Source organism: Lycorma delicatula, chromosome 1 (assembly GCF_047948215.1).
Source record: "Lycorma delicatula isolate Av1 chromosome 1, ASM4794821v1, whole genome shotgun sequence".
Classification (NCBI taxonomy): Eukaryota; Metazoa; Arthropoda; class Insecta; order Hemiptera; family Fulgoridae; genus Lycorma; species Lycorma delicatula.
In genome coordinates, this window is record NC_134455.1 from 325,414,277 (window position 1) to 325,441,022 (window position 26,746).

General features: G+C 30.4%; 1 protein-coding gene across 1 annotated transcript in view; it reads right to left on the reverse strand.

Moving 5' to 3' along the window:
• Positions 1-20,975, reverse strand: part of LOC142334217 (uncharacterized) — a 37,022-nt gene extending 16,047 nt beyond the window's left edge. The window contains exons 1-3 of the mRNA XM_075382064.1: positions 20,826-20,975; positions 5,391-5,443; positions 947-1,027 (exon numbers count right to left, since the gene is read on the reverse strand). Coding sequence (XP_075238179.1) covers positions 947-1,027; positions 5,391-5,443; positions 20,826-20,885 — 194 coding nt within the window. The 5' untranslated portion in view covers positions 20,886-20,975. The remainder of the gene's footprint in view (positions 1-946; positions 1,028-5,390; positions 5,444-20,825) is intronic.
• Positions 20,976-26,746: the final 5,771 nt, after the last annotated feature.

Here is a 26,746-nt window from a genome sequence, read left to right on the forward strand (position 1 = left end):
AAAATCATTTGGCATTGCTCCGTACTGGCGACTAATTTATTTCAACACGTAGGATGCTGACTTATACTGGGAAAACTGCTGATCTGAGGTCAAAACAATATACCTCTGATTCATCATCAATTATGACCTTAAGCTAGGAAGTTGACTTATTTCTAACATTTCCTTCTAGCTCTGCAATTAACTTTCCCATGATGTTTTTAATGGTCATTGTTCAAGAAACAAAAAACAAATTTTGCTATAACTTTCTGAAGTTAAATTCTGCCAATATTTGTACTTCATAAGAATTAATAAGGCTTGCACTTTAAAAGAATCTAGTGACATTACCAGTGGTCTGTTTTTTTGTTTTCACAAAGGGCTGCATACACTTTACACTCCACTAGTTTAGAATGCAATGATAACCTAAATTTTTATCATCTTTAAAGATGATTATTTATTTGATTTTTATCAACAAATAAATGAATGTGTTGTAGAATAAATTACATGGTGTAAAGAAAAGCCCAAACTAAGAAATATGCTCTTAGTTACAATGCTTATTTGCAGGATAGTTGATAAATGTAACTAAAAATACACCTATCATACAACATAAGGTCCACTCACGAGGTTCACGAAGTCCATTCATATTCCTGAAACTTTTGGGGAGCAATTTGTGTTATGAATGAGCACATTTATTATTATACACAAAAACCAATTACATAAAAAACATAAAAACAACAAACAGATGTTGCACATATACTTATATTTAAATAAAGAATCAAATTAATTCTAATTTACAATAAATATATTACTACAAAATTAATATAAACTGCATAAAAATGCTTATTTACAGATAACTGTGCAATAATTTATTATGCCATATTTGTTTTCTTTCTTTAAAATAAAGATTGAATAAAACTTAAAAATATTTAAATATAAACATTAAAATAAATTTAGTATATCATTAACTTACCAATAATACCATAACTGATAAAACTGAAATGTCGGTGAGGAACAACATCTAAAATTGCAGCAATATTCATGTCTTGGACATCTGAAATTATTATTGTACAAATTAAATGATATAAAATAAAAGCACTATAAAAATAATGTAAAATAAATAAGAAGTAATGAATCTTGCTTCATATCACATCATAAAGAAGATTACAGATTTTTGTTCAAAAGCAGCGGAGAGATTTTATTAAAATTTATGAAATTATTTCTTTTTTAACAGCAAATTTAATTAATGAATTTTAAAAATGGGAAAAGACATAAATTTTATTAAAATTTTCTTCATGTAAAATCATATTACTTGGAAATTCTTTAAGTTAAATGTTAAAGTATCATTCTGAAGCATTTGAAAAATGATTCTATATTAAATTTTATATAAAATCTCAAACCCTTTTGTCATGTGAATGTTATATTTACATTAATGAATCTCCAAAAAAAGGTATGAGAATAACAGATACTACTAAAATAAGTGGTTTTAATAAAATTATATTTAGAACAGTACAATAATATCTAGAGCAAAAATGGATGATAATTAGGAAACACTGGGCAAATTGTAACACTGGGCAAATAGAATAGTCACTTAAAACTGGACAAAAATGAAAATTTAAGAATTTAAGCAAAAAACTTAACCAACAATACAACCATTGTTGTAAGTTACAAATAATGCAATTGTAGAATTATGTAACTAGAGCTCTATATATGGTGTGAATAACTCAAAACACAATTAAATAAATTAAAAATTTCCAGACAGATGACAGTAAATTGACGTAAATCCTATTTAAAACTAAGAAAAATGATTAAATATAACTTTCTTCTTTCAGCCTTCAAAACAATATATATTTGAAAAATTACAATGCAAGAGAACCTAACATATTATTTCTTTATCTCACTTCATTATATTTTTTTATTTATTCTGAGTCACTCGCATCATCACTAGCATATATTATTAACATGTAAACATTCAACTATTAAAAAGATAATTTCCCTACTACTGCAACTATTATTTTGTAAAAATAATTATTCAACCCTATACTAACAGCAAAAATGCTGAATGCATTTATTTATTAATTTATTAAGGAAATGATTAAATGAATCTTAGGGAGGTTATTCATTCATTTAAACCTTATTACGGGTGAAAGTTGTTGATCACTACTACTACTACTACTGTTAACTCAGAATAGTAAACACTAGTTTCTTCATTATCATTATTGTATACATACTAGAACAAAATGTAATAAGTGGCATCACATTTAAAAGTTTTCAGTTGAAATATTAAAGGAGAATAGAACATTTAGAACAGAAATAAGTCATACTTATTCTGATTAACATAGAATTTTCAAATTTTGCTGCTCAAGAACAGGATTCAAGAACAAAGGGATGATAAAATTCCCATTACGCAACACACAGTTGATGAAATTGTAAATCTGTTTTCACACCAAACAATAATTTGTTGAAGGAAAAAGACAAAAGTGCTTCAGAGTTCACTGCAGCTGACACAGCTGGAAAACACTTATAAAACAACATGGATTGAATCACAATGTGATTGTGATCATCTTTATTTTTTGCATTTATAAGAGATATTTTTTAAGTAAAAATAATCATCAGTTGCGTAAAAATAAAAAAGTGAATGAGATGGAAAAAATTTTAACAATGTATACATATAACATACATGTATTAGTTTTTTACATAATTGCCATTCACTGTAATACTCATTTCATATCATATAAAATGGGTTTATTTTGCAGTTTTCAAAAACTTTTTCCACAGTGATTTAAAACAATTGCTTTATTTTTCAGTTCATCATTTGCAAATATTTATGATATAAGCCACTTTTTATAATGTTGAAAGGGGTAATAATTACTAGTGCAAGGCCAGAACTGTACAGTGAATGTTTGAAGATTTCCCAGTGAAGTTGGTTTAATTCTTGAACAATTTTTTTGTATGTACAGTGGAATGATATAAACAAAACGAGATCCATGACAATTTACCACATCTCTTGTTCTGTATAGTGCATCAAAGTTTTATAGGTTCCTTAAACTGATTGGCATTTACAGTACTTCATGATCAAGAAATTCAATTATCAAATCCCTTTCTTGTTCCAAAGCTTGCTGTCTGAATGTCCTTAATTAAATTTCTTGGACCTCAGTGATGATGAATGGCACCACTGCATTGATTGCTGCTCTGTTTCAGCATTATTATATAATATCACAATCAAATCTCAAGTCAGTCTATCATAATGTGGTAAAGCGATTAATCTCTTTCATTTTGGTAGTGGTGAAATATGTTTAAAATGCAGAAAAAGACGTTTTCTTTTATGTCCATTCATCAATTTTTTTGGCAACCACCTGATACAAAATGTTTTGTAACCCAGTAATAATAACTTTAAAATTTAGTACATCATTGACTGAAATATTTGTAATTTCAGTTGATAACTTTTAAACTGTAAATAGTCTGTTTTTGTGAAATTTTTCATCATTTTCTATAACAAACTATTTGTGATCATAGACAGGTAGCAGCTATGTTCTTTGATATGAACATTTTTCTTGCCTTCTTGAAACAAATAATGGGATTTTCAAATAATTCCTTCACAACAACATCTGGTTTATAAACAACACAAGTCTCTTTATGAATTTTTTTTTAGCAATAAATTTACATGTTTCATTGTTAAACAAATTACTGCTTGACCCTCACAGTTTGTGGTACTTATTTCAATTAGTTAAACATGAAAACTAATGCTAATGACACATGATACTAGTAAATGTGCTACGCAAACACTACCTGTTTCCACAGTAGAAATTGGTGGCAGAGTTAAAAATGCCCCTAACTAGAAAATCATGCCTTGAACAAACTGTCAAGTTTTATATCAGCATAAAAAAAAAAAGTACTAAAAACAAGAACAATTACTTCAGACTTTAAAGAAATTGTTTATAAGCAATCTATTACTTTACTCAAAGAAAGTCAATCATTTACTACCTTTAAAAAAAATGAATACAGCTTAATTTGCAATTGCATTTGTTTAAATAAACATCAATTTATTTCTTTAAATTATTATACCATGTGTTTCAAAATGAATACTGGGGTTTTCAAGTTATATAATATTTCTCATGTTTCACATACATTAATTAATTATACATGAAATGAAAGAGCAACTCAAACAATGTTAGCTGTGTGCCAGGTCTAAAGCCTACATATTATGGTATGCGTGATAGCTTCACATATGAAATGGTGCACCATGATAATAATATCATGTTGTATTCAGTGACAAATGTTAATGGAAAAGTCAACAATCATAATTTGCATACCTAGGAATCAGAAAATCCTTATGAAATATTGCAGTGTGAACGAGACTCCTCAAAACTGAATGTTTTTCGTGCCATATCCTGACAGTAAGTTTACAAGCTGTTCTTTTTTGCAGAAGCAAGTGTGTCTGGAATGAACTACTTTGATATGCTACAATTATGCCACTTTCCTCTACTGCAATACGAACCACATAACTTTATTTGGCAACAAGGTGGTGCACCTCCTAATTGGCATAACGGTATATGTGACTAGTTGAACGAAATTCTCCGCAACCGCTGGACTGGTCGCCAGGGACCAGATGACAGGGCTTGTTTGCCATTGCCTTCACATTCACCTGATCTGACCCCGTGCAATTTTTTTCTTTGGGGGTTTATAAAAGATCAAATGTATGTGCCACTGTTATCAGCTGACCTATTTGACTTGAGACAAGATTGAAGCAGCTGTCGGATCAATTACTCCAGATATGCTGATTAAAGTATGGGATAATTTTCCTATCGGCTGGAGGTGTACTGTGTAACAAACGGTGCTTACATTGAACACTTACAAGAAAAACTGTTTGAGATGCTCTTTCATCTCATGTATAATTTATATATGTATGTGAAACTTGAGAAATATTACATAGCTTTAAAACCCTGATTTTCATTTTGAAACATACAGTATTTGGAGTACATATTTATAATATTTTTTTTACAAGCAACTTTTTTTATTAAGCAGTCTTTTTGAAATAACACGGTTAGTCTGTAAGGCAGATGTCTTAAGTGTCTCGTAACACACAATCTGTATAAAGCAAAAACTGAAAGATTTAAAACCCCTACTTTAAAAAAAGGGAAAATGTTTTAGAAAAATGCTTGAATGATATTAAAAATCATCATTGTCCAAGATTTTATTTTAACTACTTCTGTCACGAAGGCAGTGGAATGTTGACTGATATGCTGAAAATCCCAAACTTGATTCACAGCTAAGACCTGGAAAATTTATAATGAATAAATCCCAATATAATCACTAATAAACTCAACAGTAGATGCATCTTAAAACTAACACAAAAAAGAAATACTGAATCTTGAAAACAGTTCAATTCATAAATACACAAATATTAAATTACTCACATGTAATACCTTAACTCTCCATCTGCATCAAATGTACAATACTTTGCAGAAACCTGTAAAAGTAAACACCAAGAACAAGTTTCATTATAACAAACAATAATAAAATGTTCTTTACAGTTTGTAAAGTATAAGTAAAATACAATAAATTCTAAATTAAGTTATTACAAGATTATATTGCTTTACAGCTATAAAATTATGATAAATAAATTTATTGATGTATACTGCATTTTTTATTTAATATTTTTTTTTAAAATAATAAGATACTGCATTATTTATATATGAAAAAAGGTGTAAAATAATAGCTTGTCTTTTAAGTTACATCTTATGTAATACCAGATGTAAAAGCTCTACACCACAGTTTTATATTATATTAGATCTCATTATTTTTTATATTTTTCAGTTTCAATTCATTTGGAGAAAACTGCATGAATAACAGTAAATTTAGCACAAGATATACCTTGTTTTTCACCAGTTCTTTCTGTAATAATATAGTTTCAATGTTCGACACCTTTGTAGAAAGATTACAAATAAAATTAGAGAAGACAGTATTATTTAAGTTTTTTATCAGATAGCATTACAATATGAACGTCACTAGAAAAGGAAAAAAAATGTTACTTCAGCTATTATTAAAAGGAAGAAATTTAGTTTAGACTAATATATTTGTAGTGACAATACTGTTATACATTATGGTATGTATATACTTTCACAATTTTAATTAACAAGGTACAGAAAACCTGTCTTGAAAAATGATTTATTTGTATTAAGACTGATAGGATCTTGGTTGACAGTTATACAGAGTGTTCAAAACATATGCAACCTTATGAAGGAATGATTCCTTCTTTTGTTGCAAGTTTAATAAAAGAAAATTGAGGAAAAATGGGTTACACAATTCAGCACAGAATATTCACTGTCTACCAATACATTAGATGTGCCAGTTATGCCCAGACCAGGAATGCTGTCACAGAAAAGTATGGTGTGGATGCACCAAACAGGTCCTGCCTCCATCAAGCAGCTGTATTACAAGTTCCAAGCGACAGGGATTGTGGCAGATGCAGCCTAAAGGAGTCAACCAAAAGTGCTAACCAGAAAAGTCAACGTGCAAGCTGCATATTCTGTTAGTCCCAAGAAGAAGCCTGTGTGATGTCTATCCAGCCAGTCTGGTCTCTCTGTTGGTAATGCCCACATGGCAATGTGCAATTTTTTAAAGATGTGTCTGTACAGAATTCATGTTTTCATGAGTTGTTACTTGCAGACACTGGAAAATGTGTAGCTTTCTGTCAGTGGTTCATGTCATCTGTAATGCCAGATGGGGAAGAACTCCATGACTGGTTTTGGTCTGACAAGGCATGGTTCCACCTTGATGGATACATGAATACACAGAATTCATACATTTAGTGTACAGAAAATCACATCAGCTCCACAAGTCTCACCTGCATGGACAAAATATGGGTGTTTGGTGTGCAATGTCATGTAAGCAAATCTTCATAACATTCTTTCAAGGCACAGTGAACAGTGTGCATACAGATTGTACAACAATTTTTATACACTATACCTGCACCTAGCTACAGTACACGTGGTTTCAACAGGACAATGCTACGGCTCATACAGCCAATAACCCTATGACTTTCTGGGATCAGTGTTTTCTAACGGGCTGTGACCCCCTCGGTCTCCTGATTTATCTCCTCCTGAATTTTTCTTGCGGAGATACTTTAAAAATGTTGCTTACAAAAATGTCTTGCTGCAATTCCTAAACAAATGTTACAATATGTTTTTAAGAGCATGCAATGTTGTATTTAATTATGTGAATTGCATACTGGAGGCCACTTTCAACACTATTGTAACTTACTCATTTTCCCATAAGGTTACATCACTTTCTGAACGCTCTGTATAAGAATATATTTGCTTGATAGTGCTCCATGGCAAAACTGCTTTAGAAACAACTAGAATAATGTTTGTTAAATCGAACACTGATCTGAACATGCCCCCTCGCAGAGTCATAAGGTGACTGTTGTACTGATTACACAATAGACTTGAGTAACAATATTTATATTCTGATACCTATAACTGTTTACTAAACGTAAATTATGATAAATTATTATTGTGAACTACTAGAATGCTTATAATTACTGTAAACATTATATTTTTTATTATTTATGTTTAGGTAAAAAAAAAACTGCATAGCAAGAATGTGAAACAATAGAAACACTTTAAATTTGTTTACAGAAACTAATCCTGAAAAAGTTATATTAACCTCCAAAAAAATGATAGAATATGATTGTGAACATCAAAGTAAAACAATCCCAGTTTTTTTTTTTTGTTTTAAGTTATTTGAATGGTTTGATGCTACTCTCCAAGATTCCTATCTAGTGCCAGTTGTTTCATTTTGGTATACTCCCTACATCCTATATCTCTAACAATTTGTTTTGCATATTCCAAATGTTGCCTGCCTGCACAATTTTTCCCATCTACCTGTCCCTCCAATATTAAAGCAACTACTCCAGGATGCCTTAATATGTGGCTTACAAGTTTGTTTCCTCTTTTAACTATATTTTCCCAAATGCTTTTTTTTTCATCAATTTGCCAAAACACCTCTTCATTTGTCACTTTATCCGCCCATCTGACTTTTAACATACTCCTATAGCATCACATTTCAAAAGCTTCTAATCTTTTCTTCTGAGGTACTTCGATCATTCAAGTTTCACTTCCATATAAAGCTACGCTCCAAACATATACCTTCAAAAATCTTTTCCTGACGTTTAAATTAATTTTTGAGGTAAACAAATTATATTTCTGACTGAAGGCTCATTTCACCTGTGCTGGTCGGCATTTTATATCGCTCCTGCTTTGTCCATCGTTAGTAATTCTACTTCCCAAATAACAAAATTCTTCTACCAACAATCTTTTCTCTTCCCATTTTTATATTCAATAGTCAATCTACATTTCATTACTTTCGTTTCATTTTTTATTTCCATGTGGTAGTTCTTGCATAGAACTTCATCCATGCCATTCATTGTTTCTTCTAAATCTTTTTTACCCTCAGCTACAATTACTACATCTTCAGCAAATCATAGCATCTTTATCTTTTCACCTTGTACTGTTACTCCAGATCTAAACTGTTCTTTAACACCATTAACTGCTAGTTTTATGTAAAGAATAAAACGTAATGGGAATAGGGAACATCCTTGTCAGACTCCCTTTTTTATTACGGAATTTTTCAATTATGTTCTTCAAATATTAGTGTTGCTGTTTGGTTCCTGTAAATGTTAGCAATTGTTCTTCTATCTCTGTATTTGAACCCAATTTTTTTAAAATGCTGAACCTTTTATTCCAGTCTACATTATTGAATGCCTTTTCTAGGTCAATAAATGCCAGCCAACTTTGTTGGTTTGTTTTTCTTTAATCTTCCTTCTACTATTAATCTGAATGCAAAAATTACTTCCCTTGTCCCTATACTTATCCTGAAACCAAACTGGTCTTCTCCTAACACTTCTTCCACTCTCCTCTCAATTTTTCTCTTCAGAATTCCAGTTAAGATTTTTGATGCACGAGTAGTTAAGCTAATTGTTCTGTATTCTTCACATTTATCTGCTCCTGCTTTCTTTGTTATCATGACTATAACAATCTTTTTGAAATTTGACAGAACTTCCCCTTTTTTGTAAATATTACACACCAGTTTGTATAATATATTTATCGCTTCCTCACCTGCATTATGCAGTAATTCTGCGGGTATCCTGTCTATCTCAGGAGCCTTTCTACCATTCAAATTTTTTAATGCTCTATTAAATCCAAATTCCAGTTAGATATATAAAAAAGAAGAAAAAATAATTTAAAACAAAGAAAAATTCATACCTCTAGAAACACCATAAAAAAGTTGACAACCAAGAAGCATGTTAAAAAAATAATCTGATTCCTTCAATGATCAGTTCAATCAATTTGTTAAAATATAGATCATTTCTTCACTATCAATAAATATCACCAACTTGAATACTTAAATATCACAAAAAAAAATTTAGAAATTGTATTTTTAAAACAACTTGAACAATATTACAAAAACATACTTCTTAAGAGAAATAGGTTATTTATGCAGAATCCAAAGTGTAATAAATAAATTTTAAATGAGCTGAACAAACACTGAATTGCAAGGGTAGTTTGTAACAATTTTCTTTTTGCTGATTTTTTTTTTAAATTTTAATGAGTGGACAGTGAATATTGAAGTGTTTATTAAACATGTCATAAAAATGATTTCATAATCTGTTATTATCAAGTGAAATAAACTTATTTTTCAATCCATTCATTAAAACCAGTTATAATTTTCTCTTCTAAGTGTCACGTCTCGTATTATTTATTTTTCTACTGCAGCACTAATATTTAAGATAAATTACTAGTAAAAGACAGGTATTTAACATATTCAAATAAGAATGTGAAGGATTAATATCCATGATGATATTATCTGTGCAGGACACTAATGTATTTGTTAACTCAAGTGGGGTTCCTTATGATGAACATATCTGAACTAGAAACAAACTGACAAAATTAGGATATCTTGTTATTTTAACTATCTTAAGTCATTTTATCTATTTCTTGTAATTTACTTATTTTTATTTCACTGTAGATTACAGTTTTGTTTGCGAGTTCTAATCAATATGATTGCAATTATAGGGAACTACAGATTCAGAAATCTATTAACTGAAAATTCTGATAAATGAGATATATTCACAAAATTTAACAGCCCAAAGGAATCAGTTATTTGCTAGGTCATGCAATATTTTTTAATCTGAACAAAAATGACTGAAAAATGTGTATTACTAATCAGAAGTAATGGTAATCAGATGCAATACTTAAAAAGTTAAAAAGATTAATTTTGATGATTAGGCACATGAACTTAAGTTCGATGTTACCCTAATATATCAAAACTAAAATGTTGTTCTTGAAATGTTATTAGTACCAATTGCTTATGAAATATATTTGGAATGTTTCTGGAGCATTCTAGAAAAAATATAACAATTTAATTACAGAATTAAATCAATAATAGAATAAAAAGCAGAATCAACAAAAGTTCATTTTGCTTTATCTATCCATCTTGAAAATGGAAAAATAATTATTTTAATTCAGAGAAAATGTATTTCAAAAACTTCTAAAACAACTCTTACTAAAAACTTTACAACTTTGAAATCCCATCATATTGTACAAAGAACAGTAAACAATAGACCAAAAAGAAAAAATATGATGTGGGCCCCCATCACTTCCTTGTACGCCTATCAAATTACATATACACATTTTTATTAAAATGAAAAGTACAAACAATTTTATTTCATTAATAACTTCTAATACTTTTTCATTTTTTTATTATTACTGATTATTTATCACAAAATTTGTTTACAATCAGAGGTTAATAATCACTGATAAAAAATAATTTCTGTCTCCTAACATGTGACAAATGATTTTAATCTGTTTTTTTATGCTAAAAACTAATATGAACTCAGAATCTTTCTGTCACCCACCATTTTTGAAAAACTTTTAAATTTTAATTAAAGGATTTTTTTTTCAATGAATAGTTATCATTTAAAGCTCCTATATTATATTTTGTTAGCTCATTTTTTATTGTTTAACTTTGTTAACATAATTTGTAAGCTATAAATAAACAATACTGGACAAACAATTAAATCATATCATAGTCACATATTATGACATCATATCTAAGACTGAAGAGTGAGCCTTCATGGACAAAATTAATCATGTCTGTACAGGTCAAAACATGTAGCTGAAATCACAGCTGTGTTGTTTGTATTAAGCACTGAATTTTGGAATGAATTAATTTTGTTCAGTCTTATTGCTCTCCTAAGTTTGTTAACAGTGCACTGTCATAATGCCTCAAAATTGTGTAAATGATGTGGATGCCTTTTGTTTAGTATGTGGTGAGTTTACTGTAAAATCAAATTAAAAAAACATTACACCTTTAATTAAAAAAACATATCATTTGTATTTTCAGTGTAAAATTGGTGATCAGGATAAGATGTGGGCTCCTCATATAGTATGCACTAATTGTCCTGTATATTTAAGAGGATGGCTGAAAGGTACACAGAAGGCTTTGCCATTTGGTGTACCTATGGTTTAGCGCAAATGAAAGGATTATGTAACCGATTGTTACTTTTGTTTAACAAATGTGTCTGGAATTTCTAAAAAATCTAAACATACTGTAAAATATAAATCATTGGGCAATCAGGCCTGTACCTCACAGTGAAATTATTCCAGTTCCTGAGCCACCAGTAAATGTATGTTTTGAAAGCAGTGATGAAGAATTATTTTCCAATAAGCCATATGATCACATGGGGAATAAAATAACTTGTTTAGGCATTTAAATTTATCAAAAAAATCAGGCTGAACTGTTAGGTCAAAACTGCACGGTTGGAAGTTACTTAATAAAATTCAAAAATGTCAGGCTTTCAAAACCATCAAAAAAAACTTTCTCAGTACTTTACTTTTGAAAATAATTTGGTTTATTGTATAAATATTGATGAGCTTATTTGCACTTTGGACAAGTTCATAAACCTGAGGACTAGTGCATATTCATAGATTCGTCCAAGTGTAGTTTAAAAGTGGCTCTACTACACAACAGTAACAAATATCCTTTGATACCAATCGCTTATGGTATTAATTTGAAAGAGACATACGATGTGATGAAAGACATTTTTGAAAAAATTAAATTATAAAAAACAGCTGAATCATATGTGGTGATTTGAAAGTTATAACTATTTTGTTAGGCTAGCAGTTAGGCTATACTAAATACATGTGTTTTCTTTGTGAATGAGACAGCCGAGCTAAGGATAATCATTACGTTACCAAAGAGTGGAAGAAATGAGACAACTCCAAATGGGGAAAATATTATTCATGAGCCTTTAGTTGAACCCAAAAAAAAAAATATTTTTACCCCTCTCCATATCAAGCTAGTCTAATGAAAAATTTTGTAAAAGCAATGAAGAAGGATAGTCCTGGATTTTTGTACATCAGGCAGAAATTTCCGAATGTAAGTGAAGAAAAAATTAAAGAAGGAATATTTGTTAGTCTTCAAATATGAGTTGGTTGGAAAGATTATATATTTAACTCTATGTTAAATAATGTAGAAAGTAAAGCTTGGGCTTCATTTAAAGAAGTTGGCAAAAGCTTTCTCGGCAAACAAAAATCTGACAATTACCACAATATTGTTAATCACCTTCTTACTTCACACAGAGCTATGGGATTTAATATGTCCTTGAAAATACATTTCCTCCACTCACATCTGGATTTTTCTTGGACAACTTCGGAGATATAAGTGACGAATACGGTGAACGTTTCCACCAACACATTTCGGTGATGGAAAGCCACTATAAAAGGAAATGGAATAATAACATGCTAGCTGATAACTGTTGGACATTAATTTGGGATGTGCCTGAGGCTATTTATAAAAGAAAAGTATCAGTGAAATCATTCTAACACAAGTATGGCCCTGCAAAATTATAAATTTTACAAATTTTAACTATATTTTCCCTTAATTTTTTTTGAAGCCTAATTTATCTAAAACTAAACTTTATCTAACATGATACAAAAATTGTATTTACAGATCTATAATGTACGCAAAAAAGCAATTCAAGAAATGATATCACACTTAGAGAAACATTAACATTTTTTTTTGTCAACTTGTGTAGACGTCTATTAGTCTGTTTTTTTTATTAATGTGTCTATTAGTTTTTTTTTTTTTTTTTTTTTTATTAATAAATCAATATATTTAAATTAAAAAAAAAGGGTTAAAAAAAGGGGAATTAAAGTCTGATTCAAACCAATAAGCCTTCCCTTTCTAAGATCCAGATTATTTCATAAATTAAAATTTCATTTGGCTATACCTCTGGAACCAATGAAAATAAGTACTGTTTATGATATATCGTTCAAAAGCTCAATGAGAGCTTAATACTGCAGTTAAGAAAAAGTCTAAAATCCAAATTTTTTTCGATTTTGTGCTTTTTTGGTTCAGTCGATTACAGTCAAAAGGGGAGCTGTATAACTACTAGATGTTACAACATCCTAAATCCAAAATTTCAACACCCTACAACTAATATTTTTTGAGTTATACGAGATACATACGAGGTCTATTCAAGAAATACATAGACTGTTTGAATTGCTTGGGTCCAATTGGTTCCATTCAAATCCGTTTGGTGTCGCCATGTTCGTACAGTTCAGATGATTACAACACAGTTTTTCGATTGCAAATATCATTATTGGTTGCTTAGCTATCCGGTTGTTTGTGAAGTGCTTTTTCGTTTAGGATTTTAGGACAAGTGACTTGAACGAGCAAAGAGTTACTGTGAATTTTTTTAAACTCGGAAAATCTGTGAGTGAAACTTTTGATATGCTCAAGACAGCTTACAGCGATGTTGCTATGAAGCATGCGACATGTTTTAAGTGGTATGGATGTTTTGAAGATGGTCGTCAGTTGATTGAAGACGATGAGCATCCTGGACGTCCTTCCACATAGACAAAATCAACACCTTGGTTCGGGCAAATGGATGTCCGACTATCAGAGAGCTTGCTGAAGTGTGATATATCAGTTGGATCAAGTTACAAAATTTTGACCAAAAAATTGAAGATGCACTACTGGGTTTTTCATCACGACAATGCTCCAGCCCATTCAGACCACAGAACTCATGAATTTTTGGCCAAACACTCAATCACTGCTCTTCTCCACCCACTCTACTCACCTGACCTCGCTCCTTGTGACTTCTTCTAGTTCCCCAAACTCAAAAAACCTTTGAAAGGAAGAAAATTTGAGACGATTCCTGAGATTGAGGCAAATGCGATGAAGGAACTGAATAACATCACAAAAGAAGCATTGCAGGACTGTTTCCAAAAGTGGAAACACCGTTGGAATAAGTGTGTGCATCAGGGAGGAGAGTACTTTGAAGGGGATCCAGACAAGTAACTTCTAAATAAAGTACATTTTGTCTTAAGACGTTGGTCTACGTATTTTTTGAACAAACCTCATATATACATATGTATATAAAGATGTCATGCCAAAACTAGTCAAAATGAATATTTTCGTTGAAATCTGGAAAACGAAATTTTTCACAATTACAATACATCCTTTACATTGTACAAGGAAGTAAAAACACAATGATATCCAAGAAGTTCTACTTCTTGGGCCTTAAAAAGGTGTACAGAATTCTAACACTCATCAAATAATGAAAATTGAAATATTTTATTCTAACCATTATTTTTTAAAATTTGCTGCACTTTTGACACAAAAAATGTCCATAAGATCAAGCCTTCTTGATTTTAATGAGTTCCAACCCATCTCGATTAACAAAACTTAAATTATTGCAGTAACCATCAACTGGTTTTTTTCAAATTTTGTTCTACCTAAAAAAAATCAACAATTATATAGAAGAAAAAAAAGGTTTATGTGTCTTCTTCTTCCATATTGTTCATATCCCACAATACCTTCAATTAAAAAAAAGTTATTGCAATATTGGATCCATTCGTTTTAGATCCTTTTAATTCAAAATGTAAAAGCTCTCAAAGAGTTTTTTTTTTTTTGCTAGTTATCATGTTTCTTTGAGGATCAGCAGAATTTTATTTTACTGGGAGTTTGGACCATTTTGTCCACACAGACAGATAAGATACTCTGGTTACAATATTCCTAAAAATTGTAAACCGTTAAATATAATTTCTTCTTTTAAGAACCAGATCTTGTACTTACAAACAATTAAAATTCCAAGAATTATATTTTTGTTAAGCCAAGAATAAAGTTAAGTTGGTACAATTTGATAAATATTGCCAGCCTTCGTGGTGAAAGTGGTAGCATCTCGGCCTTTCATCTGGAGGTCCCAGGTTCAAATCCCGGTCAGGCATGGCATTTTTCACACACTTGTCAAAAATTGTCATCCATTTCATCCTCTGAAGCAATACCTGAATGATAATCCCAGAGGTTAAAAAAAAGAAAAAAAAATTTAATAAATATTGGTACATGGCAATAAAAACATGAATTCCAAATAATCTTGACACATTTCTCGGCTGAATACCAATGTTGTTATTTTTACTGCTTATTCCACTCCAATGGGGCTTCAAACCAAACTAAAACTAAATTTAAAATTACTAAATTTTTATTACCTTCACCATTTGAGATATAAGTCATCAAGTATCACGTGTATGTATATCAAATGCAGGATTTTGAAAAATCCTGCACTTTTGATCTTTTATGAAAAACAAAGGAAGGGGTCATCAGAATTCAAACTTCATAAGTAGACTCTGTAGAACTACGTAAGAAGGAAAATAAATTTTAGAACTGATCCTTTCCTTTGCAGTGAAATTCCTTTCCAAAAATTGAAATTTCTGCATTCTACATGCTCCGATTCTGAGCTGATTTTAGAGCATAAATATACAAGATAGGAAAACGATGTAAATAACGTAATATATAGTAATTCTGTGTAGAAAAAAAATGGTTTTTCTTTCAAGTCTCGCAGTCAATTAGTTTTTGAAATATTGAAAAAACTACAAATGCTGGAAAATACAATTGGCATGTCCCAAAAATTGAGGGATAGTAAAATTTAACCTAGCGCATACAAAGATTTCTTAATGATTAAAAAAAAACTGGTTTTGAATTCTTGAAATCTGAGAGAATGATTATACAAAAAAGATATATAAAAATCAAAAATGGTCATGCAACCATTTAATTTTAGATTGGGTGATTAGATATGGAATGATCCAAATCCCAAATCAGAAAACACATCAGTTTTAATCAATTTTGTACAGGAAGTTAAATGCCATTATTAAAATAAATTTTATCAATATCAAATGTTCATGGGAGGGCAATCCCTTATCTAGCAGTTTTCAAGTGATCTCTCTAACGCATAATAAAAGTTATATTTTGTGACTATTTGATCCAATAATTTTTTTTTTCTGGAAACAATATTAACTGTTTCTATGATTAATGGTAATAGATGACCACCATCCATGTAAAACCATGTACTTCTAGTTAATAATATACTTAAAATATAGCAATTTTCTGTCACATCACAAAGTTTGACACTGGGCTCATTTCATTTTAATTCTGAGTTGTTATGAAATGCTACTTGAATTTGCTTAATCTCGGTTATCATTAAGGCAGAGCAACACTGAGTAACATCACTGCATGAATAATGATGAAAGAGCAGTTATGTTCACTAACAATGAAGCATATCTTCCATTTACAGGCTATACGAGGTTTAATAAAAAAATATGTGGAATTTTTTAATTTCCCAGGCTGTATAAGTCAAATTTGTCAATTTTTTTTTGCTATTTTGGTACACTAGTCCCTAACATATGTTTACGTTGGTAGCCATACTGGATGCTTAGTTTATTGTTAGCTGTCAAAAAGATTACACATGTTTTGGTATAGTCAGCGATTTTTAACTTGTGAAAAAACTGAACAAAGAATTTTCATTTTGAAATAACGTGCAGCATTGCTCTGGAAATACTGAATGTTGCTTTTGGCAATTCTTCTATGAATAAATCAAAAGCATTTATAAGTGGTACAAACAATCCCAAGAGGCCCGTAAAAGCATTGAAGATGATGAGCGGCCTGGATGTCCTAGCATATCAACATTCGATGACAATGTCGAAAATGTGATGAAAATGATGATGGACACAATAGCAAAATCACAGAGTCAATAAGGATTACTACCTGGAAGTTCTATGCTGTTTGCATCAAGCAATCCAAAGAAAATGCCCAGATTTGTGGTGAAATTATTCATAGTAACTGCACCACGATAATGCACCTACTCACACTTCACTGCTTGTTTGTGAATTTCTGGCCAAAAACAACACCAGGCTGAGTTATGATTACTCTGCCTCTGTATTCACCAGATATGGTCTTTTTCTATCTACTCCCCAAGCTGAAAAGAACAATGAAACACATTTTGTCAACATTAAAGAGATTAAGACAGAATTGCTGAAGGAGCTAAACGCCATACCAGAAATCGAGTTCCAGCAGTGCTTCGAAGATTGGAAAAAGCAATGGAACAAATGTATTATACATGAAAATGTGAAAAAAAATCAATATTGACGAACAAATAATGATTTTTTGAGAATAAATTGTAAATAAAATTATTATTGTAAATATAATTATTATTTATCGTTAATAAAATTATTTGTAAATAAGACAACATGAACATCAGTTTGCAAAGTATGACAGAAAATGATGAAAGTATTAAATATGACTCAGGATATAATGTGAATACTGGTAGTTCATGAGAGGACATTTCACATGCTACATCTGTGAAATACCTGGCATTACTTTGGACAGTAGACTATCCTGGAATGTCCATACTATTATTCTCAAAAAGCAATTTCATGTTTTTATAAATAAATTCTATTATTTAAAAATATATTGCCCTGTTAGAGTTCTGAAATCACTGTATTATGCTTTTGATAGAGTCAAGTTTAAAATGTGGAGTAATATTCTGAGGTGGAGCCTACTACAATATTTTAGATCTGCTCATATTGCTCAAAAGTGTGTATATGTATAATATTGGGTAAAAGTAGACGACATGAATCGTTCCCAATATTCAGAGGTCTTAAGATCTTGCCACTGCGTTATATGCATTTCTATAGAATCCTAATGACATATTGCAAAAGGCTGTAAACAGAATAGGATCCTTGGTACTTTGATTATAAGGCCTTTGCAGCAAGTGGATAATTCCTCCTAGGCCAACAGTTTAGTTATTTTAACGTTTTTATTCATACTTAGATCAAAAAACATTTAATTGCTTACCAAGGGAATTTTAATTCATAGAAGATTCTAAAGGGTTTTCACTATTGATTTACTAGATTTTTTTTTAATTGACTGGCCTGTGATTCTGGGTGGAATTGATGACTAAAAGTTTCACATTTTTATTATCTTTATTTCTGTTATCATTATTTTTCTTTCAATTTTATCTAGGATTAATTCCATTTTAAATTTTATCACTCTATTCTTGTATTGTATTTACAGTTCTGAATTATTTAATCTGTATGTTTATATAATCTTGTCAGTAGCTGAAATTTTAGTAATGTATGACTTGCTATCAAGTAATTCATTTTGAAATCTACTCTTGACCATTATTCAATAAATGATTAGTCTATTATTTCACGCATTGAAAAATAATGGATGGTGGTAACCTTCAATACAATTATTACTGTAGGGGGTACCTAGTTCCACAAGATTATGTAATAAATTTTTACTTTTATTATTTTCCTTCCATTTTATATTGTTTGGTTGTATGTCTACTAAGCTTATTTATTAAGAATGTACAATGTAAATAATTTTATTTTCACTTGTAATCTGTTTATTTTTTGGAATAAAGATTATTATAACTAAAATTCTAAGTATTTTGTTATCAAACTCATAAGCTGTTTTTAAACTAATTTCAATCACAATAAGAACACCTGCTAGATGAAGCAACAATAAGCATAGTAGTTGTGGTAATAACTGCTCTAAATACTCCAGTATTTAAATCAACAGTACTTAGTTACTTTCAATCTACAATACTTGATCATAAACTGAGGGAGATAAGAATGAAAAGTACCTAAGTATTCTTGATTAGTGGAGTTGGACCATTCATTCCAAAGACAATTGTACACTGTGAGTTTACTGCAGATCCAGTTATGCCTGGGCTAAGTAGATAATGTACTTCAATCATCACAATGATGTAGCATTATTTACTATTCTCCCTGCCTCTTATTTCTTTTTTATTAAGAAATGTTCTATGAAACAGTTTGCTAACAATAAGATCTTTAGAATCAGAAAGGCACTGGGTTAAATAGAATGTTGCTATCAGGTACAAACTCGCTTATTACAATCTGAAGATCAACGTTGAAGGACTGTATAATTCAGTTATAATTATGGCTTTGTCATGTTCATATGATTATGCTTTTCTGTGCAATAGATGTGAGCTTACATTTTACCACAGTTTACTGTTTTACTGGAATAGTGAATCCTTGAATAGGTTTTCTGTATGACCATAATGTATTACCAAAGTCTACAAAATGTCCAGATTGCGGAAATCAAATAACATTATGATGAAAGGAAGTGTATTGTTACTACAAAAGAATTAATAAAGTTGATTCTCACCAAAAAAAGTGTAACAAAACAATCTGACAAATTAAAAAAAAATAAAATTTTCAATTAAAGTTTAACTATGTTATAACACATGTTTGTTGTTTTTTCTGTATAGGATTACAATAAAACTACCACATCAAGATTTTTTGTGCAACGAGATAGGCATATCTTGTACATGTGTGTGGACTGGAGTTCATACCATGAAGTTTGTGTATGCACTGTATTATAGTAGTCAACAGCAATTGGTGGCGTAGTAGTAATAAAATTGTAGAAATAGACAAAGCAAAAATTGTGCATAGGAAATATTACAATGGTAAACAAACTAACATGGGAACTAGATTTTCGGAGGTATTGGACATAGCAATAGAAAGTATTTCTTTGTCCCAGAACCAACAAATGGAATGGAACTTTACTGTCAGTAATTAAACAGCACACTTTGCTTGGTACTACTGTCATTAGTGACTAGTTCTTGTAATTGTTTGTGGTTCGAAAGTTACAATCATCTAACAGTTAACTACTTGGTAAATTTTGTTGATCCAGACATTGGGGCTCATACACAAATGATGAAAAGAATGTGGTGTGAAGTTTGTACAAACGTGCCCAGTTACAATAACCAAGAGCACAATTTACTTGGCCACCTGGCTGAATTCATATTTTGTAGATTCAATCCAGATTATAAATCAGGAATCCATCCCTTGTTAAATCAACAGGTCAGGTTTATGATTTTGAATACTGGCAGCAGCTAGACACACTACCTCTGACGGACGATTCTAAATCTACTGAAAACGACTTTTAAGGTTAATTATGCATATTTGTATTAATTTTCAAATTTAAATAGTTAAATGCGTAGCTGCAGTTATTCATTAGAGATCAAAGTTTGAAAACTTTGTTTCTTTGAGGGAACAATAAACCTCATGGCTGAATTGTTTTGGGGGCAATTCCTGTATTGTTCCATAAACATATGAGTAACAGTCCGTATCAATCAGTTATCAAGGGATATTAAAATATCATAATTAGAGTTTACACTCAAAATAAATAAATACTACACCTTGAAAAACAGTTATCCATTAATTAATAACGAGCATTAAATCTTGCAGATAACATACGACAACAATCTTTTTTTTAATTTGATGAGGTTTCTGCATAAACCTACATCATAACTAAATTATTTATATCTGGGTTAATTACTTCCACTTAAAAACGTATGCAAAAGAACACCACATAAACTGACGATAAATATGTAAGCGAGGATCATAGCCACTCTTTGACTAAATCATTATTCATAAAAATTTGCTTTTTGCAAACAAAATTTTGCTCACATGCAAACTTACCGGAATAACAAAATTAAGAGCAACAGTAACGGCTGCAAAAACGTAATTTAAAAAATCCATCTTTAATTAGTTTAACTGAAAACATTAATTAAACATGTCATTTATTTCTTATTACACAGCGCACGATAACCATAAACATTGCATTTTGTAATCTCTTATCTTTCTCAAAGCCTTCTAAATGTCGTTTCCATTCAACTAAATAACGGTTTGTTTACACTGTGCATGAATAAGTTGACTGACAAAATAATATACTTTTATATAAAAGTATATAAAAGTTCGATCTCTTCGAAAGAGATCGTCATCAGTTTAAACAAAGAACCTAGATACTTTAACTTGAAAAGCAGTGCAAAGGTTTTAATGAATAATTACTTGCTTGAACTTTGAGATGTGTTTTTACCGTATTACAAGAAAATACGATTCTAAAAATAGCTTAAAAAATTGCAATACCTTTATATCGATAGCTTTTCATTTATTAGTAAAGAAAAAACAGAAAACATTTTTTTAAGACTAAATTCATTTTAAGACTTAAATTTGTTGTTTACGATTTGAGGCGCCTTGATTCAAAATCCTACACATCCAATTATTTTCATTATCGTGGACAGATTTTATAACCAGTGTAGTATTTCATTATCAACAGAAATCACTACTTTCTTTACTTTATTTTACGCTAACAGGAGTACTTAGTTTTATATTGGAGGTGCTTATATACCTCTATCTCATTCATTCAAAGGGTAAATATCATTACCCCAAAAATGTTCAAAACTAATAAAATACCCGTAATTTACCTGAATAGACAACATAGTTCAAAGATTAAGTACCACACTTTTTTTTAGAGGTCAGCAAGAATCATGACTCATTGAAGAAAAGGATTTGAATAAACCGATCTCCCAGTTTTAAACAAAAACTACCCTAAAGCCTTTGAAGAGCAAGGAGGACTGAACCTCTTGAAGAGAAGTATGTGTTTTTTAGATCTTTAGAAGAAACAACGTGTTTTTAGAATAATGCTGCCAATATTACATTTAAACTTTTGTTAAATGAGGGTCCCAAATACCATGATTCCTTTTGGGAGCAGAATGTATGGACCTCTTCACCTCCTATATGATTTTTAATTTTTTTTTAAGATCAAGCACATTTGTGAAAAGAAAAGTTCACATATTTCAATATTTCAGTTTCTTTTTAAATTTATTTAGGGGGTTGGGTGGTTATTAAAATGTGCTTATGCTCTTCTCATTGTAACTATTTCTCTTTCAACCAAACTTGCTCTTTGTTTCAAAATACACACCACACTCAGGAATTATACTCCAAAGAAAAGATATGTTGCAATATTTAAAAAAAAATATATATTTTGAATGACTTCCTTTCTTTACTATTCGATTGAGAAAAACTGTCTTGCAGTTTCTTTTACAGATGTTTGCTGATTATCATTTGGTGATATTATATTCAGACAAGTTTAGAAGTAGTAGAATTACATGAGGTGAATAAATTTAATTACCTTTCAAATTTATTGCATTTCATCATGAAAATTAAGTTTTGTTTCCAGTTTAAATATAATTCATAGCTGGATTGTATAATTCTGTTGCATACTAAGTCATGTACAAATGTAAATAACAATGTAATTACATTCTTTATTCCATAATAGGCATGTACTGCTAAACATTATATTGTATAATTACATTGCTGAAAATAATGAAATTTATAGTTAGTTAAATTATCTGATAATATTTGTGATGTAATTTGTATTTTTATTTATTGCTGAAACATATACATGAAGCATGTATAATATATTATTATGCATCTCACTCAATGAGGACTCACTGTTAAGAGTTATTTTGGAGTAATTTGTAGATAATATCTTAGAGCACCACAATCACTCAACAAAGTATAAGAAATAGACATCTTGTTGTCACTATCAGCATGGTTACTATTACAGTGTCATAATCACAGTGAAGCTAACTTTCCTCAAAAAAAGTGTATTTATGTCCAACAAAAATACTCTTAATAATAATAATAATAATAATAATGTTTTGTAATTAATCTCATTCATATTCCATTCTTTTTGCTATTAACCCTATTAATGCATTTCCATTATGTAATTTTGTGTTAATTATATGAATACTACCACCCATACTAGCACTCCACAACAAAAATCATATTAAAAAAAATTCCTATTCAAAAAAAGTATTTAAGTCAATAAAAGTTCAAATACCTAGTCATAAATAAAAAGAAATATTCAAGTAGTTGATGTGTTTTTTAGATCTTTAGAAGAAACAACGTGTTTTTAGAATAATGCTGCCAATATTACATTTAAACTTTTGTTAAATGAGGGTCCCAAATACCATGATTCCTTTTGGGAGCAGAATGTATGGACCTCTTCACCTCCTATATGATTTTAAATTTTTTTTTAAGATCAAGCACATTTGTGAAAAGAAAAGTTCACATATTTCAATATTTCAGTTTTTTTTTAAATTTATTTAGGGGGGTTGCATTTTATTAAAATGCAACCCAGGAGCAGAAAAATTTTTTAAATAATAACAGGTAAATCAATTAAAAATTTACTTTTCTATGCTGACTATTTCTTGATATTACTAGTTAGAGTGTTTTTGTATAATTTACTTTTTATCATCAATATAATTAAGATTTAATATTCATAAATTTTAACACTTTTATTTTTAAAAAATCATGCAAAGAAATAAGCAGTATATAAATATGAAATTTGATTGTATCAAATACTCAAAAATACACCAGTAATCATTCTATGACTTGAATGATAGATTGGTATTCTAGTATTTCATCTGGAATGTCCCATTTTTGAATTGCATCAGATAAAAAATTCCTGTATCATATTAGGTATTTTCCTTTAAGGGTCACAGTTCAGTAGAGTGTGATTCATATGACTGATGAACTTATATTCCTTGAATGGAATCCAGTTAAACCCATTCATGTATTCATCATACATGAAAATGATTGTCTCTATTCCCATGTGAACTATTCCCTTGTATACTATAAAGACATCTCCTTATCACCTTAATGTTAAGGGCTTCATTAAAACACCTTTTAAACCAACTTAATTCAATTTTATTACATTTCCAATTTAACTGTGCTATACAAAAGGAAAAACTACTTCTGCTACTCTAAAAGGAAATCAAATTTATTTCTACTGAAAAAAGAAATATCTAGTCTTAATGGAACATTAGCTGCTACTTTTTAAAAAAATAATAACAAAATTATTATTTTTGAGATTCTGTTATTTAAAAGAGGTTCTCTTTTACCTTTTGTATAGCGCAGTTAAATTGGAAATGTTATAAATAACTTACATCACCTGCTCAGCTATTTGCCACAGGTTTCTGTTTTTATGAAAGGATGTAATGACACTAAATCCAAGTTTTACTAATTACAACAGTGGAAAACAATATCTGGAACTTTTTTAAATGCCCCAAAATTCAAAACAAAGAATTTGAGTTTCCTGCTTTAACTAAAAATGGTGGGAATCATTCTTTAATACAGGTTTTAACTCCTCATTGGTTATTACCTCAATTAATTCTTGCTTCCTCTACATTTAAAAATGCATATCAATCAAAGTGATCACTTAGATCTTTCACTGTTAAATTTTATCTACCTACTGTACAATGCATTCAGTACTGACATTTTAAATAATGAACAAATCACGATAATTGTCCCCTTATAAATGAAGCTCCAGCATTTGCTAGCAACATGTTTGCAAGAGGAATCTTCTTCTTTAAGAAATATTTGTTTTTGTGTAGTATATGCCAACAAATGTCTGGCAAATAATAGCTCTTCAGTTTATTTTAGTTCTTTTATAAACCAAACATAAGCCAACAGTAAGGGATCATTTCTTGGTGAAGTTGATTCATTCAGTAATGAAAACTAAGTGTGTTCTTGAAAATCTATATAACACGTCTTCTACATGTGTAGCCAATTCATCAGTAGGAAGTTTTACAGTGGTATTGCTTGAAGGAATTTTCTTGATTATGTCAGTTAATGACTGGTGGAACAAAGTATGTAGAACCTCACTAATCAGCTGGCAGGATTAATTTATTACTACTAGTAGTACATGATTTTCCTGATTTAGTGATAAGTAAAGTGATAAATATTTTAAGATGTATATAACCCATAATTTTTTTTATTTTGATGCATAGACAGCATTGGCTGTTAGAGGAGTCAGTACAGCTGGCAAATTAGATAAGAATTTATTTTTTCTTATCACTGTGTTTTTTATTCAAATGTTCTTCCAATCTTGACAATCTCATCAGATCCTTTCCTTCCATTCTCCTTTTCCTTCAGGCATTAAGCCTTCCATTCTGTAGTGAGCTACATTCCTCATTCAACTGATTGGACCAAAGTTTTAAATGTCTTTCTATGCATCTCCTTCCGTTAGGAGTAAATTCTTGGTAAAGAATTTTTTGAATCCTTGATCAGAAAATACATAATGAAATTTTCAATGAAGGATTAGTAATCTAATAATCCTTAGTGATCATGAATGTCCTGGTTGTGTATGATGAAATATATATCATCTGTTGCTGCAATTTCCTATATATTTGGAAAAATCCCCATCTTTCCATTTCAGTGATTAATCAAGATGCTGATGAAATTCAGAAAATCTTAAATTGATAAAGTAAGCAAGATGTTTTTAAGCTGTACTGTGTTTTTCAGGCATATTAAATTCAAAAGATTTGTAGGTGAGTGTTTGATTGAGTAAACTCAAAGGTAAATGAGAATCATTTAATTAAATAAAAATTTGAAAGTTTACAGCATATGAACAAGTACATAAAATACATAATGCAGTTGGAAGACCTTTTTTTTACAGGTGGAAGAACCCCATTTATGGCAGTGTTGGCTCGCTAACAGGTTTCGCAGGATGTTATTAAGTGCGTATGTATACCTGCGCACTACCAATTAAATCTCCACCCCTGGCAGCCCTCCCCCCTGAAACAGCTAGTAGAGCATTACTTCAGGGGCAGTTAACACCCTCCCCCCACACACACAATTGGCTATCAAAGCTATAACATCACGCGCATTACAAAACACAGCCCATCAGAAAAGGATATCAAACACTGTTTCAACCAAGCACAAACACTCCCACAGGCACATAGGCACATGAAACCTTCTCAAACATACACACATGGGTACAGACAAAGACATTGCAAGAACTCAAGTGGAGAGAAATACCAAACATGAAAGGCACTCTTGAAAGAGGCGCCCATCAACTACACATGGACTTGCCATGCATACACACTCACACATGACTAAAAATACATGCACTCAACTCACATACTTACCCATAAGAGCCATCAGTCATTGGGCAACATGCTCAGGCACCAGGAACAAAGTGTCCACAGCATCAATGCGCCAAGGCAACACCAGCATGCTCGCAGGAGTCCCCCAGGCATTCAGCCGCAGACCTGTCCAGCGCAGCTCCCCCGACATCTTCTTCTCTGCCAAAACTCCTCCCATAGATGGAGCTTGTCTGTCACCTTCCTAGCAAGTGCAGTTGGAAGACTGTATTATGTACTTTAATTAAAAATTAACCAACTGTATAAAAAACTAATACACGTAAGTTATTAAAAATAAATGTAATCTCCATTATACGTAGTACATTTTCCTAATTACTTTTATGTTTAAAACTTTATAAATCTTGATATTTCCTAAGAACTTTGTAACATTATACCACACAGCACAATCAGCTATGATAAAGAGTTTGACTGATACAAAAAAAACATTAGAAACAAATAGAATTATCAAAAAAAAAAAAAAACATTAAAAAATTGAAACAGGGAGGTAATTCATTTCAGATTTCATAAAATACTAGTTCCATAGTTTTTAAACTACTTTATTTATTCCAGTTAATTAGATTTAGAGGGAAGTTGAAGAATTTCCTTAATGTTTCATTTTACTGTATAATT